The 15,712-nt window shown below is 32.8% G+C and overlaps 1 protein-coding gene across 1 annotated transcript in view; it reads left to right on the forward strand.

Moving 5' to 3' along the window:
• Nucleotides 1–15,712, forward strand: part of VWDE (von Willebrand factor D and EGF domains) — a 76,650-nt gene that overhangs the window by 24,216 nt on the left and 36,722 nt on the right. Inside the window, exons 4-12 of the mRNA XM_063726067.1 lie at nucleotides 867–932; nucleotides 3,731–3,978; nucleotides 4,896–4,985; nucleotides 6,536–6,680; nucleotides 9,212–9,429; nucleotides 9,677–9,750; nucleotides 11,190–11,460; nucleotides 13,595–13,803; nucleotides 13,944–14,908. Of these exons, the coding sequence (XP_063582137.1) occupies nucleotides 867–932; nucleotides 3,731–3,978; nucleotides 4,896–4,985; nucleotides 6,536–6,680; nucleotides 9,212–9,429; nucleotides 9,677–9,750; nucleotides 11,190–11,460; nucleotides 13,595–13,803; nucleotides 13,944–14,908 (2,286 nt within the window). The remainder of the gene's footprint in view (nucleotides 1–866; nucleotides 933–3,730; nucleotides 3,979–4,895; nucleotides 4,986–6,535; nucleotides 6,681–9,211; nucleotides 9,430–9,676; nucleotides 9,751–11,189; nucleotides 11,461–13,594; nucleotides 13,804–13,943; nucleotides 14,909–15,712) is intronic.

Below are 15,712 nucleotides of genomic sequence, written 5' to 3' on the forward strand. Positions count from 1 at the left end.
TCTAGATGTTGTAAATTCTATGGGTTTGGATAAATTTCTCATAATATGTATCCAGTATTATAGGAACATACAGACTAGTTTCACTACTCTAAAAATTGCTCTGCCTGTTCACCCCTCCCTCCTCTCAACTCCAGACAACCACAGCTCTTTTTACTGTCTCCATAGTGTTGTTTTTTCCTGGATTTCATGTAGTAGGAATCACTTAGTAGGTAGCCTTTTCAGATTGGGTTCTTTCACTTAATATACATTTAAGTTTCCTACATGTCTTTTTGTGGCTTGATAGCTCAATTCTTTTTAAGGCTGAATAATATTCCATGCTGTCTATATGTACAACAGCATATCCATTTACCTACTGAAGAACATCATGGTTGCTTGCAAGTTTGGGCAATTATGAATAAAGTTGCTATAAACTTCCATGTGCAGGTTTTTGTATGGAAATAAGTTTTCAGCTCCTTTGGGTAAACATAGAGGAGCATGATTTCTATGTCATATGCTAAGAATATGTTTAGTTTTGTAAGAAACCACTAAACTGTTCTCCAAAACAGCTGTACCATTTTGAATTCTCACCAGCACATGTTGCTCCACATCCTTGCCGGCATTTGATATTGTCAGCGTTTCATTATTTAAAAATGCAGATTTGTACTTAGAAAATAAGATATTAAAGCTTTGATTGTTTTGAAATATGATGCCTTATCTTTCCATTTGATCTTACCCTTAAAAGGAAAAAAATGTTATGAAATAAGAGAAGAATTAAGAAAGTCTTAGTCTGTATTAAATCATCCTTCAATAAATTGTCATCTTGGATATATGTAGATTTATATCTTCATGCCCAGCTGTATAATTATACAAACCTTAACCTTTGGCAGCTATTTCTGATGCACGATTACACCCATGTGGTTCTGATGAAACTGAAATAGGAGGTGATTGTATTCGTAAGTATCATATTTTGCTTTTTAATAATGTTTTTATAAACTAGACTATTTCAACAGATAATTATATTCTGCAGCTTTGGATGTTGAATTATATTGATATTTGATATAACCAAAGTCTGGTAGCTACCAAAAATAAAAATAACTTTATCGTGCCTTTAAGAAATAGTCCTCGAGTTGGCTGAGGTACAGAGAGTTAGGCAAACGTGTATATATTAGTAGAATCTTTCATAAGAAAATTTGGCAGTTCATATCAACATTCTTAAAACTCCATATGTGTTTGTACCTAACAATTCTACTTTCAAAAATATGTCTTAGAGAACTATTTAGGTAAGTGTGCGAGCACAATATTTATAACAGAATTTGTCTAATAATGTTTTAAGAAACCTGCAAACATCCAGTAACTGCTGATTGGCTGATTGAGTCAATATTTCTGATACATAAACACTGACAAAATATTTTGCAAACACCATTAAAATATCGAAGTACATTATACAATATAACAATACCTTTTTTTTTAAGGGAACGATTGTATTTGTGTCAGATCTTGAAAGATAAACATCAATGATGTTGATAGTGATTAAAATTTTTCTCTTCCTTTCAATGTATACTTTTTATTTTCTATTTTTTAAACGTTTTAAAGTTTTTTCAAATATTAAGAAATCCTCTTACTATAATATGCCTTAAAATAAATTACTCTAAGTAGATTATCTAAGTGATAAAATATATGTCATCTGCCTACATGATGAGCAGAAATTGAAATTATTTATTGAAATATTAGCCTTTTATGGGATTATTAGCCTTATCATATTTTGTTAGCCAAATAGGATATCTGAAATGCATGAGAGACTGTTGACATATAATTAATTTAATTAACAGAGGTGTTTTATATGGTGGAACAAGCCATAAATACATAAAATAAATCAGGACAGATCATATAATGTTCAAATATCAGGTCTAGAAATGATTATGCTTGGTATTTTAAAAAGAGTTTTATAATAATCCTCAACATTTATCACTCTGAATTGATTTTTCATGCTCGATTTCATGCCCTATTACAAATGGTTTTTTTCTAGCCCTTTTTTTTTGTATATTTTACACAAGCTATTATTGTATGTGGAGGTCAGTTTAATTAAGCCCTGTGATTTAAGTTCATAAAGTAATCAAACAATATTCATAATAGCAGCAGTAAACATAAAATGTAATTATTTGACTACTCTGCATAATAGATATAAATTCTCTATACTGTACATGTATTGTAGCAAAATCACTTTTTCCTCTCAAATAAATAATAAATTTCACCTACTTATTATGCTCTTTAGAACATTTATGCAATTAATTAAAAAAAACTCTGCTATGCAAATTGGACACAATTTGGGGAAGCAACACTAAATGAAAGTATTGAGTCAAAAGTCAATAAAGCTTCATGATAAAATGGAAAATGTATTAATATATTTAATACATACTAATATTAGAATTGACAAAGGAATACTAATTTTGATTTTCTAAGTAGAAATAATTTATCTGTTGTTTCTAAACCTTTTTCTTTAAATGTAAGAAATTTTCTTTCATCTATACTGTTGCAAGCAATGATCAATCTGCCCAGATAGTTCTCTGTTTAAAGTATTGATTCAAACATTTTAATCATCATGAATTATTTTTTTCAGTCATTTGTCTTCTCTTATTCTTAATAATCATTTCCATAGATAGCTTTTCCCTGTTTTAAAATAAGTGTCCTTTTCCTAGTTTATTTAAGGGTAAATTTTTACTCAGATATATAATATTTAAAATCAAATATATATTCAAAAGTAGTTTATTATTTCCTTCAAGTTTGAATATACTGATTTGGTCTAATGTTTAAAATGCTTAGCAAAATATTTGTTAACTAGGTAAATTTGAAAATAATTCATTTGTCATTGGGACTATAACAAAATAACACTGTAAAATATCTAAAAGTACATTTTTTCCACAGAAAAGATTTCAAGGTCTTTCCAGAATTTTCCAAAATCTACATGGCAAGGCTGAAAGATTATTTTGTGATTGTCCTAAAATTAGCATATTTATAAAATAGACAAATTATACATTTTAAAACATTTTAAAATCTTCTTTTAAAAATTTACCACTCAGATATTTTTCTGCTTTCTAAAACAGAACAAAACTAAACAAAATCTTATCCAGAAGACTTTCAGATCCCCCGATTTGATTTTGCAAATGCCCAGAGTTCAAAATGATATAAAATCTTCCTGTGAGTTCCTAGAGGAAACTTCAAATTTCTTTAACCTCAGAAAAATGAAAGGAATAAGATATTTCACTAAGATAGTATAATCACCTCTGCAATGAATAACTCTTTTAGCCCAGAGTAATGATAAGTTGAGTTATAAGAGAAAACTATAACAGTAAAAGAGAAAGTAATTTGATTTTACATTCTTGTGGCTATTTCTCAGTATAACAAGGAATTATAATGTACTAAACCTTAATTTTGTTTGTTCCATCTTTTAGAAAAGATGATTGCTTCAAAGAATGCAAATTTCTTTTCAAGAGCTAGACTTTTCAAAGACAAATATTCAACCTGCATTAATATAAGCTTGAGCTGATAAGTTGCTTGGCTATCAATATTTGTGTGATTATGGGCGAGAATATGAATGTATTACTTTGTTGATTGCTAGAAATAATCATTTTTCTAAATTTAGTTTGCTTTTTCTTAAGATAAACCCCAGAGTTATAGTCTTTGAGTACTTTTTCCATAAGCCAGTCTCCATTGTCTAAGATTCCCAGTTACAAATTATGCATTTTCTCCCCAGGTCAGCTGACTGCCTCATTGCCACCTCCACCTGCAGGAAGGCCAAAGGTTCTGGTGGAGTTGATTGAGTCCAGGCTTTTCTGTAGGTGTTCTTTTGATGTTCCCCCTACAAAAAACTCAGTGGGATTTTACGTAGCTTGGTCTAGGCTTTCTTCTCAAGAAGTCAAGGAAGAGCTGAAACAAGAGACCACAGTTCAGGCATTCTCTCTTTTAGAACTTGATGGCATCAATCTCAGACTTGGAGACAGGGTATGTTAAAAAACAGCTGGATTTTATTTTCATGAATGTATTGATTTTCAAACACAATTTTTAAACATCATATCCAAAAAATAGATCTTGTCTCCAGAGTATAAAGCCCTAATATTTTTCTTTTTGTTTTTTTTCCTTGCAAGTGTGCTAATTCTAGTGACAACTGGATGAGTCAGTGATCTTAATGACTATGCATGAATATATTATTTTAGTAATTTGCTGATTATTATTGATTAATCCTTTATATATATATTTTTATTATACTTTAAGTTCTTATACATATATGTCCCTCTCAGGTTTTAAAATTATATACGTTTATTCTAGAAAAAAGTTTTAATTTTTTAAATGATGATGTCACTTTTTAAGTACTTTTCTTTTTGTTTTTGAGACGGAGTCTCACTGTGTCGCCAGGCTGGAGTGCAGTGGCGTGATCTCGGCTCACTGCAATCTCCGCCTCTCAGGTTCAAGCGATTCTCCTGCCTCAGCCTCCTGAGGAGCTGGGACTACAGGCTTGTGCCACCACACCCACACCCAGCTAATTTTTGTATTTTCAGTAGAGTCGGGGTTTCACCATGTTGGCCAGATGGTCTTGATCTCTTGACCTCGTGATCCGCCCGCCTCGGCCTCCCAAAGTGCTGGGATTACAGGCATGAGCCACCACGCCCGGCCTTAAGTACTTTTTAAAAACATCCTAAATACAAAGCCTACTATACTTTATGTTGAGGTTTGAATACTTAATATTTTATAATGATGGAATTTTTCTCGAATATCAAGTAAGCTTTTAAATTATTTAATTCTTTTATTATGTTTATATACTATCTATGAAGAATTAAAATTAGGATTTTAAAAATGAAAATTTACACATCTTTTCTCCAAAATTGAATTGCTAAGTGATTATTTTATAATTATATCCATAGATATTCTGCAGCGCTTCTGTCTTTTTCTTGGAGAATCCTCATGTACAAAGTGTAGCCATCGAAAGCCAAGAATTTTTTGCAGGCATTAAGGTACGTAGCAGTGGGGATGCATCAGAAAGATTATTCCTCTGGAACTATGTTTCCCAAACTGTGGTCTGTCCATGCTGGTTTCTGTACCTCATCATAGACTGAATCGGAATGTTGAGAGCCATGAGTATTTGAAGAAAAGCCCCAATAATTCTAATGCACAACAAAGTTTGAGGGGTCCTGCTAACTAAAGTTGAGATGTACCTTCATTTTTTAAAGAAATAGCTCAAATTAGAATAAAGCAAAAGGTCTATTCCTCTAATTCATTCCATCATGTAACTAAAGTTAGCCTAGTAATATTTAGTTATCATGCATTTTGGAAGACAGATACCAGGCCAAGTAGTAGAGTCTCTGACTAGAGTAGAATTGACCCAGAGCTATGAGTTTTACGGACTGCAAAGATTGAGCTAGCTAAACAGAGAAGGAGATTTGGTTGTTGCTGGTAGCACCAGGATCCAAGAACTGAAGAGCTATTCTAGCAGATGAGCAGAGGTGACAGGGAATTAATAAGCAGTGGAAGAAGTGGGGGCAATATCAAATGGTCCAGGCAGGCAAGCACGGTGAACCTGGAAGGTCTCACCCACAGGACTCGAGTTTGACCTAGATTCATTTCTAGTTCAAGGACAAGATGAGATAAATGATAAGATTGTAAGAATAGGACTCAGGACCAGGATAAACCCTGTTTATGAATAAAGTCCATGTACGCACGGTAGGAACCAGGAAAAGAAGTGAGAAGAGTGGACCACACTGTCAGAATTGCATAACTACAGTGTGAGGGGAAGCAGAGGTCAAGCCTTGAGAACACAGGAACATTTTGGTTTACATTGATTAGCACTCAGCAGACAGTGTCAGGGGTCAATAGGCAGCACCCCCACCTTTGTACTGTTTCTGATTAGGCTAACAGGGAGAATATTCAGTATTAAGAATCATCTGTTTTGAGAGCTAGCCAAGACTCGAGACTGAATGAAAACATTCCTGCCTCAAAAAAGGATTGGCCTGTGAATGAGAATAGGGCCAGTCCTGGGTTGTACCAGTTCTCAGTAAGTTCAACTCTGGAAATCAGATGCTGAGAAATAAGCTAAGTGTGGAGATATTTCAGGTGACAACAATAATTTGATTTATGTATTAAAAGTACTTAAATTTCTAATTGAGATGGTGGTATTAATCCCTAAGAAAAACCAGAGTCTTCTGTTGGTGTGTCAGTAAACATTAGCAATAAAATGGAAGAAAATAGAAATATTTCTTTCTTCTTCACTTTCCAGTGCTCAGCACAGAAACAGAATCATTGAGGCAGGCTTGGACATGATTTGCCAAATGTGTTGGGGAACCAAAGTGAGTCAAACTCAGAGCAGTACAGCAGCTCCGTGTACTCCTGTGTGTGCTGCTTGTATTTTTATAGGTTTGATTTTAATGGTCTTGCTTAGTTAAAACATTCTAGGGCTTAAGTTATTATTTAGTAAAATATGTGCTGTTGAGAAAATGCGCTTTCAAAATTGTGCCTTAGAAATAAATTATATTTTAACATAATTTTTCTACGTATTTTCTTATACCAGCTGCAGCCTGAATTGAGCACTATATCAGAGGATGGGAAAGAATACTACCTGAGGATAGAAAGCACAGTTCCTATTATTTGTTCTGAATTTAGTGAGCTTGATCAAGAATGCAAAATCTCATTAAAACTGAAAACTATTGATCAAGGTAATATACTAACTTTATTTTATCTTATTATTAGATTGCAAACAATAATGCTTTTTTTTCCTGTAGGAAGTCACTGGAGTGTACTCATATGATAAATCATGTTGCATGTTGACATCAAATTTTAGCCCAATCATATTACTAATACTGGGCCAAACTGACGATTGCCAAAGCAATTCGCATTTCTTCTTCTTGGCTGAAAGCATACATTTAAAAAAAAGAAAAAAAATAGTGAATAATCTCCTCTTCATCATCATCTTTTTCCTCTCGCTCCTCTTTTTTTCTCCTATTTTTTCTCAGTCTCCTGTTTATTCCTTTCTTTGCTTAGTTTACAGAAATCGAGGGAAAAACTGCTCTTTAAGATTTTTCAAATCATCCCCAATGAGAGACATTTGATAAGTTACGTTAAAAGTTCAAGCTTATGAAATATAGATCTCATAATGCATCCTTCAAGTTTCTCTCCCTAATGTATGTTTGGGATCTCGTGTCTTAAAATTTTTCTATTTCAATTACTGATTATATGGATGTTGTGATACATGGCCACATATGTGTCGATGGACAGAGTGAGGAAATCCTCCCACATAACGAGATAGAATATGCGAGGACAAACCATGCATAGCAGTGATTGGCTTGATTATGTTCTTTTTCCCACTGAGCCTCTGATGTAGAGATCAAAGCAAGTTACAGATACATAAATTAAAATATAACCTTTAAGAGAGATTACAATTTCATCAGCATACCACATACATTTTCACCATAGAACATTACATTGTCTTTAGTGAATACACCAAACACAAGGTATCTATAGACCTTCATGTCCATATTATAAATAATTAAATCAGAGAAACAAGAGGATAAAAAAGCCAGGAGAGAATCATTTGGAATGATGCACTCAAGAAAAGAGACGGCTAAAGAGATAGAGGAATTAAGAGAGGTCATCTTAGGATTGTTGACAGTAAACAGGCTCAGATAATACCTACCTACCCACTCAGATTTCAGGAGCACCACGAGCAACATTATATTTTTAATTACAGCCCAGACATATTAAATTATACCCTCTCTCTTGGACTATTTGACACAATTCTACTTCAAGTTAGCTCTGAAAAGCATATTATGCAAATATTACTATAGTTTATGGAGAGAACAGAAAGAGGATGATGTTATTGATGTTTTCCAAAATCATGTTAGTCAAAGATTTCCTTCAGTTACAGGTATACTTTGAAATATATTTTCATGCTTTCAATTCTTTCAACAAGGCAAGCATTGCTAAAATAATATAATAATAGCCTAAATATATTTCTACATTTTAGAAGTTTGCATGCATGTTCTTATTCTCTGAGAATTAAAAATGGCTTTTGTTTTCTGAAGAAAAAATTCCGAATTTCATTCTGGATACTCCTCATCTTGTCCTCTTTAAGTACAGTAACATTAAATCTTTACTTTCATAGGGAACCAGTTGGTGTCTAAGTGTATTTCTAAACAGACTATGCCACTATTCACAGGCTTAAAGAGAACAACCCCTCATGTATTGGCTTGAGGAATTGATGTTATGGGCTATATCTAAGCTAGAAATATTCTGTATTCACCTTAGAGAGCTGGTTAAGAGTTTGAATGTTTCTGTTATTTTTTATGTGCATGGGAAAAGTATATATTTCTAAAAAAATAGTTCAGTATGCCTATATCTGATTAATATAATTTCATACCTAAAAAATCTGTATGGAAGAAAAGAAGATAGAACATTTTTTAACAACTTTTTTCCTTTTTGATTCTTAGGAGAACTTTGGAATCATTAATTGGATATGATAGCACACTTCCTCTGCGGCCAATTTTGGGGGCAAATCTGTTCTTTTTGTTTAGTTATACAAATTCCTGGAGTTCTTTTCTCTTTTTTTGTTACCATTTCCTTTCCAAATTATTTTTTCTTTGTTATCGAAGCGAGAGAGCATCTCAAGGTTGTGAATATATTGGGACATTTGGGAGGTGAAAGAAGATAGCTTGTTACTGTTGTGAGATCAGCTTCATTTGTTTTGATTTTTCTATTTTTCAAGATGATAAGCCCTTTATCAATAATTAAAAGCCATTGCTACTATTCAACAATGGATAGAACGTGAACACATATGCTAAGAAATATTACAGAAGTATCTGGGCCCAAGGTACAAATCTTAGAGAGAAAAAATCATGTTAATATATATAATATGTAAAATTATAATATACGTAATATGTAAAAGAATACATTTTATCTATTCTTTTTGAATTTCCTTCAGTTGCATACAGGTTTATAACCTAATTGAAAATTGTAATATGTATTTATGTGTACATATGTATATATTATAGTTGATTAATTCTTTGTAAATATCAGGTAGATTCAACAGCTTTGGCTTAATTTAGACAAAATTTGCAACCATATGTTTTAAGAAAGAGAAAATAATTTGAGAATAATCTTACAATTCAGTGTTTCATGTTAATTAATTTATTACATGCTTTGGTTAGTATATTCTCTTGGAAATTTTTAAACCTATTTTTTCATTAAATAGGTAGAGAACACCTAGGATTAAATTTGGCACTGTCTTCCTGTCATGTGGACCTTCTCCAGACATCTTCCTGTGCTAATGGAACCTGTAGCCACACTTTTGTGTACTACACTGCTGTCACAGATTTTTCTCGAGACGGAGATAGAGTTACAAACATTGTAGTGCAACCAATAGTTAATGAGGATTTCCTGTGGAACAACTACATTCCAGACAGCATCCAGGTTGACAAATTACAAAACTATTACTGCAAGTGAAGCTTTAAGAAGAAATGTGTATTTTATCATTATGTCTCATAAACTTTTTATGTAAAAAATTTTTTGGTAAATTAGTTTTTAAATGATTCAATTTTCAATAACTATGATAAAAACAATAATTAATTGAAAATTTGTTGAGATTGCTAAGCAATTTTTTATATATCACTAAATATAATTAATGGTAATATTTACCAAAAATATCTTTGCTTTTAAGATCAAAGTAAAGGATGTCCCAACTGCTTACTGCTATTCATTTACTGACCCGCATATAATTACATTTGATGGCAGGTAATTTTCTGAAAGTTTCTTCTTTTAGTAGTTTTGTTTGCTTTGATTTTGTTGTTTTATTTTAAACAGTGTATTGTTTTATAATTTTTTAGTCCTAGTCACTGAAATTAGACAGAAAGGCATTACTGGCTTGTTTCAAGATACTAGTTTATTTATGTAGAATTTTTTGCCTTAAAATCTAATTCTTAGTAAAAAACATGGATTATTTGCAAGGCTGAACTTGTAAAAATATATATTATTACAAATGCAGAGAATCTTTTTTGCTAGACTCTTTTTAAATTTTTAATAATGATTAAATTATTTAAAGATGTTTAGAACATTTCCATATGATAATAAAACAATCTTTAAGTTTAGGCAAAATGATTAAACTTATTAGAATTCTTTTTAAAACTAATTACTCCTAAGTCTTGACAAGAATACTCAGGAAAAAAACTATTATAACTATTATGGATACCTGGATATTTGCCTCTGGAATTTAAAGTAAAATGGGCAAAAGACCAAAAAGTAATCTAAACTATTTTGTTATTAATATCTGCATAGAAAGATTTAAACTCAGTTATATCATTCTGGGAGATTCATGGTTCTGGGATGTCTGTAAGGAAAATGATAAGAATGTCTTAGTGTTGCATCAACATTTGTTTCATGATGCAAGATGGTTGTGGTTTGCTTAAAAAATTGTAATATGATCATTGTCAGTAAAATTGTTCAATATATAGAAACTGTTCTATAAGAAAGTTATACTCCAATGGTGTCAACAGGTGTTAAGAACCTGAAGGAACTGATCTAACAGGCAAGAATCCTTTACAGTTATAACTAAAGGCTTAGACATTTTAGTGGAAAAATCTCAAGAAAGCGTAGTAGTGATGAATTTAATCTGACAATTCAACAAGATTAATTATGCAACAACTAGGTGAAAAGCCAAGTTCTAAGTACTGGGGGTATGGCAGTGAACAAAACAAACACTCTCTACCCTCATGGAGCTGGCTTTTGCAAAGGGGAAGGGAGATATAAACACATTTAATAAGTAAAATATAAAGTGTATCTGAGGAAGATACTTGCTGTGAAGAAAACTAAATTGGGTGGAAAGGGAAGGCTGAAAAGAGGGGTTGCAATTTATATTAAAATAGAGTGGTTACGAAAAGCCATTTGGTGAGGGTGACATTTAACAAGTACTCAAAGATGAGGGAGATAGTCACATGTGTACACATATGGGGAGAAGACCATTGAGCCAGCCTGCCCTGCTCAAGGAGAGCAGGTTGACTGGAGTGGTGAAAGGGAAGAAAGGAGTAGTGGGAGAGATTGAGGTGTTTATGACTACTTTGTTTCCTTCGGTGCATACAACAAAATGATCGTGATACATAAAGCTGTTGCAAATCAATAACATACTATTATGATATTTTACACGATTTTTTAATGCAGTTGCCTTTTGTTAATGATAGGGTATATGATAATTTCAAGACTGGAACATTTGTGCTTTATAAGAGTATGTCACGTGATTTTGAAATCCATGTACGTCAGTGGGACTGCGGAAGCCTTCACTATCCAGTGTCATGTAATTGTGGGTTTGTTGCCCAGGAAGGAGGTGATGTAGTTACTTTTGATATGTGCAATGGTCAGCTACGTGAATCACAACCATATTTATTCGTAAAAAGCCAAGATGTAACCAGGAATATCAAGATAAGTGAATCTTACTTAGGAAGAAAAGTCACAGTATGTATGATTCTTTAACATTAAAAGTGTTTTTCCTTTTTCTCCTTTCAGATAAACATCTCTATTAAATTAGGAGCTATCACTTTTCAACATTAGTTTGTTTAACAAAATAGCATTTATGTTAACCATCATCTTAGAGGGAATACATTTTTTTCACTTACCACACACAAATAGACACAACATCATTAAAACGATGTAAAATCTAAACTGCCTTATTTAAGATTTCAGTATGACAACTTGGTGGATAATTCATTAAAATTACTTTTGACAATGTGTAATAAATAGTATATTAGACAGAGATGACAGACATAATTAAGAATGAATATTTAGGAATAATCAACCAGTTTTTGAAATGAATACAGTGTGGTACTACCTCAGGAATGGGCTGGTAGATAAGTGTAATAGAATATGAAGTCAGGAAACAAACCTAAGATTATATATTCACTAATATTTTTAATTCTTTTTCCTTTACTCCTGGCAGGCTAATAGTTTTTTAAAGATTATACTTCATATCTATGAGTAAACTATTTGTATTTTCAGGTCATAGCCACCTTCCATTCATCTTTCAAACAAGTAATTCCAAGTAAATCAAATTTAAAGTATTAAAAATTTAAGTTTCTGTTTGTATAATATTTACTGAAGTGAAAAATCATTTTTGAAAATACGTTATATATTTGAATTCCATCACTGAAAACCAAAATGCAAATCAAAAATTAGGAAAATATTTGCTACGTATAAAACATAGGTCAGATAGAAAATACTCATGCATCACTAATGTATAATCAGCACTCCAATTAAAATGAGCAAATAACATAAAAAACCTTTTCACAAAAGAAATAAAACTGATATGTTCAAAAGTACAAAAACCAACAAAAATATGAAAACTTTAACCTCAGCAGTCAAATAGATAAATAAAGGTTGAACATCTTTCATACAATATCAGGAAGCGTGGAGATAGTACATTTAGTAACAGTCTTTCCTGGGAACTTATATATCATATATAACCTGCACCTACGTGTGCTATTTTGCCAAGAAATTTTACTTCTGGAAATTTATTGTAAAAAGATAGTTAAGGATGTGCATACCCCCAGTGATGTTTATTGTATCTTTCCTTGTAAGATGAAAAAGTCATAGTTAAGTAGTGATCAATAAACAGATTTAACTAAAACTCTAAATATAATGATGTCATATAGTAGAACACTTTGTAGTCATGAAAATGCTGGAGTAGGTGTGTGTGTTTATTGACAGGCAAAGTTACGCCCAAAATATAAAAGAGGCTTTTGAGGAATTTGCACAAAGGTCTTAATATTAGCTACCTTAAGTTGGTTTAGAATGTAAAATTTGTTTGTTTTTAAAATAATTTAATGTAACCAACACAGACCATTTTTGTAAAAAGAGAAAAAAAGAGTTATTTTTAAATTTTAAGAAAATTAAAAGGGGAAAAACAACCAGAAGAGCAAACAGTGGTGTATCTTCAGTGATTTTTAGAAGAGATAGCTTCTCCACATATACAGTACATCAAAGTGGCCAGTCTGGAAGAGGTGATATTCCTGTGATGGGAGAGGTGGTTCACAGTTAGATTGCACAGGCTACTAGGGTCATTCAGCAAACTCCCCTTGCTCAGATTACCAACTCCCCAAGCTACCTTCTAGTTATAATTTAGCTTCTGATTTTGTTTGTCTACTGGCAGCTAGAGAATGCTAATTAGCTGTAGGAACATGCACTCCTCTGAAATTATATTTATCTGTGTAAATTAATTACTTGGCAATCTAATTCTGTATTAAATAATTATTATCAGAAACATTACTTGGTAAACATCCTCCTCAATATTTGTAATGTATTAATTGTATAAATTATCTCAGTTTAAATTATTTAAAGAAAGAAGTTGCAAGCAATATATTTCAATAAAAAGATCAGTATGGTCATCAAACTTCAGGTCAACAAAATGCAAAAACCCATATTTTGACATAGAATGTTAAGAGGAAAGTTGTAGTCAGGAAAATCAGTATTTTACTCTCTTTTTATATTGAAGGAATAACTATTTGTTATTTTTTAAATAATAGATTTTTCTTAATCCAGATTGAATATTGCTTCAACATTTTTTATTTCTGTATTGTTTATTTCTGTTTTTCAGATCTGGTTTTCTTCTGGGGCATTCATCCGTGCTGATCTTGGTGAATGGGGCATGAGTCTAACGATCAGAGCCCCTAGTGTAGATTACAGAAACACTCTGGGACTTTGTGGAACCTTTGATGAAGATCCAGAAAATGATTTCCATGACAAAAATGGGATCCAAATTGGTCAAAATTTTAACAATTATGTTGCTTTTATTAATGAATGGAGGTAAGACACTTTTTCCACTTGCGATTGTATTAATAGTAGACTTGAAACGGGTGGTGGCTCAACACTGCTTTTTTGCAACACATATTAGGAAAAAATGTTTAAGTACAAATTACTATTCTTTCCTGTTTTCCATCTGGAAGGATTTTACCAGGAAAAAGCATGTTTGACACACTGCCAATTTCTATGACATCACCTGGAAAGCCATCCTATTGTAGCTGTTCATTGGACACTGCAGCGTATCCGTCTTCTGATGATCTGGACAGTGTTTCTCAATCAGAAATCGCCTTGGGTTGCAAAGACCTCAATCATGTCAGCTTATCTTCTTTGATACCAGAACTAGATGTCACTTCTGAATATATTAATTCAGACACTCGTGTCAGAGAGGTAAACAAGCGTACATCTCCAGAAGAATATAATCTAAATTTATTTCCACAAGAAAAAAAACACATAAACCTGACTAAACTCGGCTTAAATGTACAAAAACATCCTGGAAATGAGAAACAAGAAGCATTACAATATTTGGACAATAGGAAATATATACAAGGCCAGGGAAGCCACAGCCAAGAAATGAGGTACAATCGAGAAAACAGATGGAAACGGCAAAACTTTTATGAGTTTCTTCCTTTGTTTGCTTTCCCGAGTCTCAGCCAAACAGATCTGGAAGAACTTACTTATTTTTTCCCAGAGGACCATGCTGAGGATGTACAGCAAGAGTATTTCCCCTCTTGGCCCACACCCTCTGGCCTCACCGAGTACAGCACCTTGACCCTCTGTCAGCAGACTCTAGCCAACTCCAGCATAGGAAGGCTCTGTCTTGCTTTTCTTGGCAAGAGAGTAGACAGTGTTATAGATATATGTGTGAAGGATGTTCTGTTAAAAGATGATCTTAGCTGGGCAGAAGCAGGTGTGGCCCTTTTAGAAAATGAATGTGAAAAGAGGATTGTGGAGGAGGGGAAATATAACACAGAAGAGTATGGCACATCAATTGAAGACATTCTCTTAGTATTAAAATGCCCCAATTTATGCAGCGGCAATGGGCAGTGTATGGAATGGGGGTGTGTGTGTTTCCCAAACTTTAGTTCCTATGATTGCAGTGATTCCTATGGTAAGTAAATACTCTCAAAGTTTGATATTGCATATGATATTTCATTATAAAAATGTATTTGATCTTTATTTCACCCTCAGTATCCTAACAGTGTTTATTCAGGTTTCATAGAGAAAATCTCCAAATCATATTAATTAATACATTATTAAATTTTCCAACAGCATCTCATCTTATTTGGAGTAAAAGCCAAAGTAACTTATAACACCCTGGAAGGCACAGTGTGATCTGGCATTCAGTGTCTCTCTAAACTCATTCCCTACTACTGTCACCCTGTTATTCCACTCCAGCCCCTCTAAGCTGTCCCTTGAAAATGCCGAGATCATTTAACCTCAGGGCCTTTACACACAACTGGGCCCTCTACCTATAGAGAATCACTATTTTCCCAGAACTCAAATTTAGTATTTTTAAAGCACTGTGTTTATATTGTTTGGCTAATTATACTAATTTGCTTAAAACTCTTTTTCTCTAATGCATCTATCTATACAGTACAAACTATTTTGTCTTAATATGTTAGACAAAGAAACTGTAAAAAGTTCTGTTTCCTTTAATAAGTAAACCAGTAACTCCTGATTTCCCTCCCATTATTACCATCTTGCGCGTTTCCACCTACAGCCTTTTCCTTCTTAGTAAATGCAAAGTTCATTCCTATTTGCTCACATTAAAAACTTACAATCACTTTTGCCTGTCCTTTTCTTTCATGCCACAAGTTTAATTCATTAGCAGCAAATCCAGCTCCAGCTTCAAAGCATTTCATTTCTTTCCCTGCTACAACCATAGTCCAAGCCACCATTATTTCCCCCTCGG

This window comes from Pongo abelii, chromosome 6 (genome assembly GCF_028885655.2).
Source record: "Pongo abelii isolate AG06213 chromosome 6, NHGRI_mPonAbe1-v2.0_pri, whole genome shotgun sequence".
Lineage (NCBI taxonomy): Eukaryota > Metazoa > Chordata > Mammalia > Primates > Hominidae > Pongo > Pongo abelii.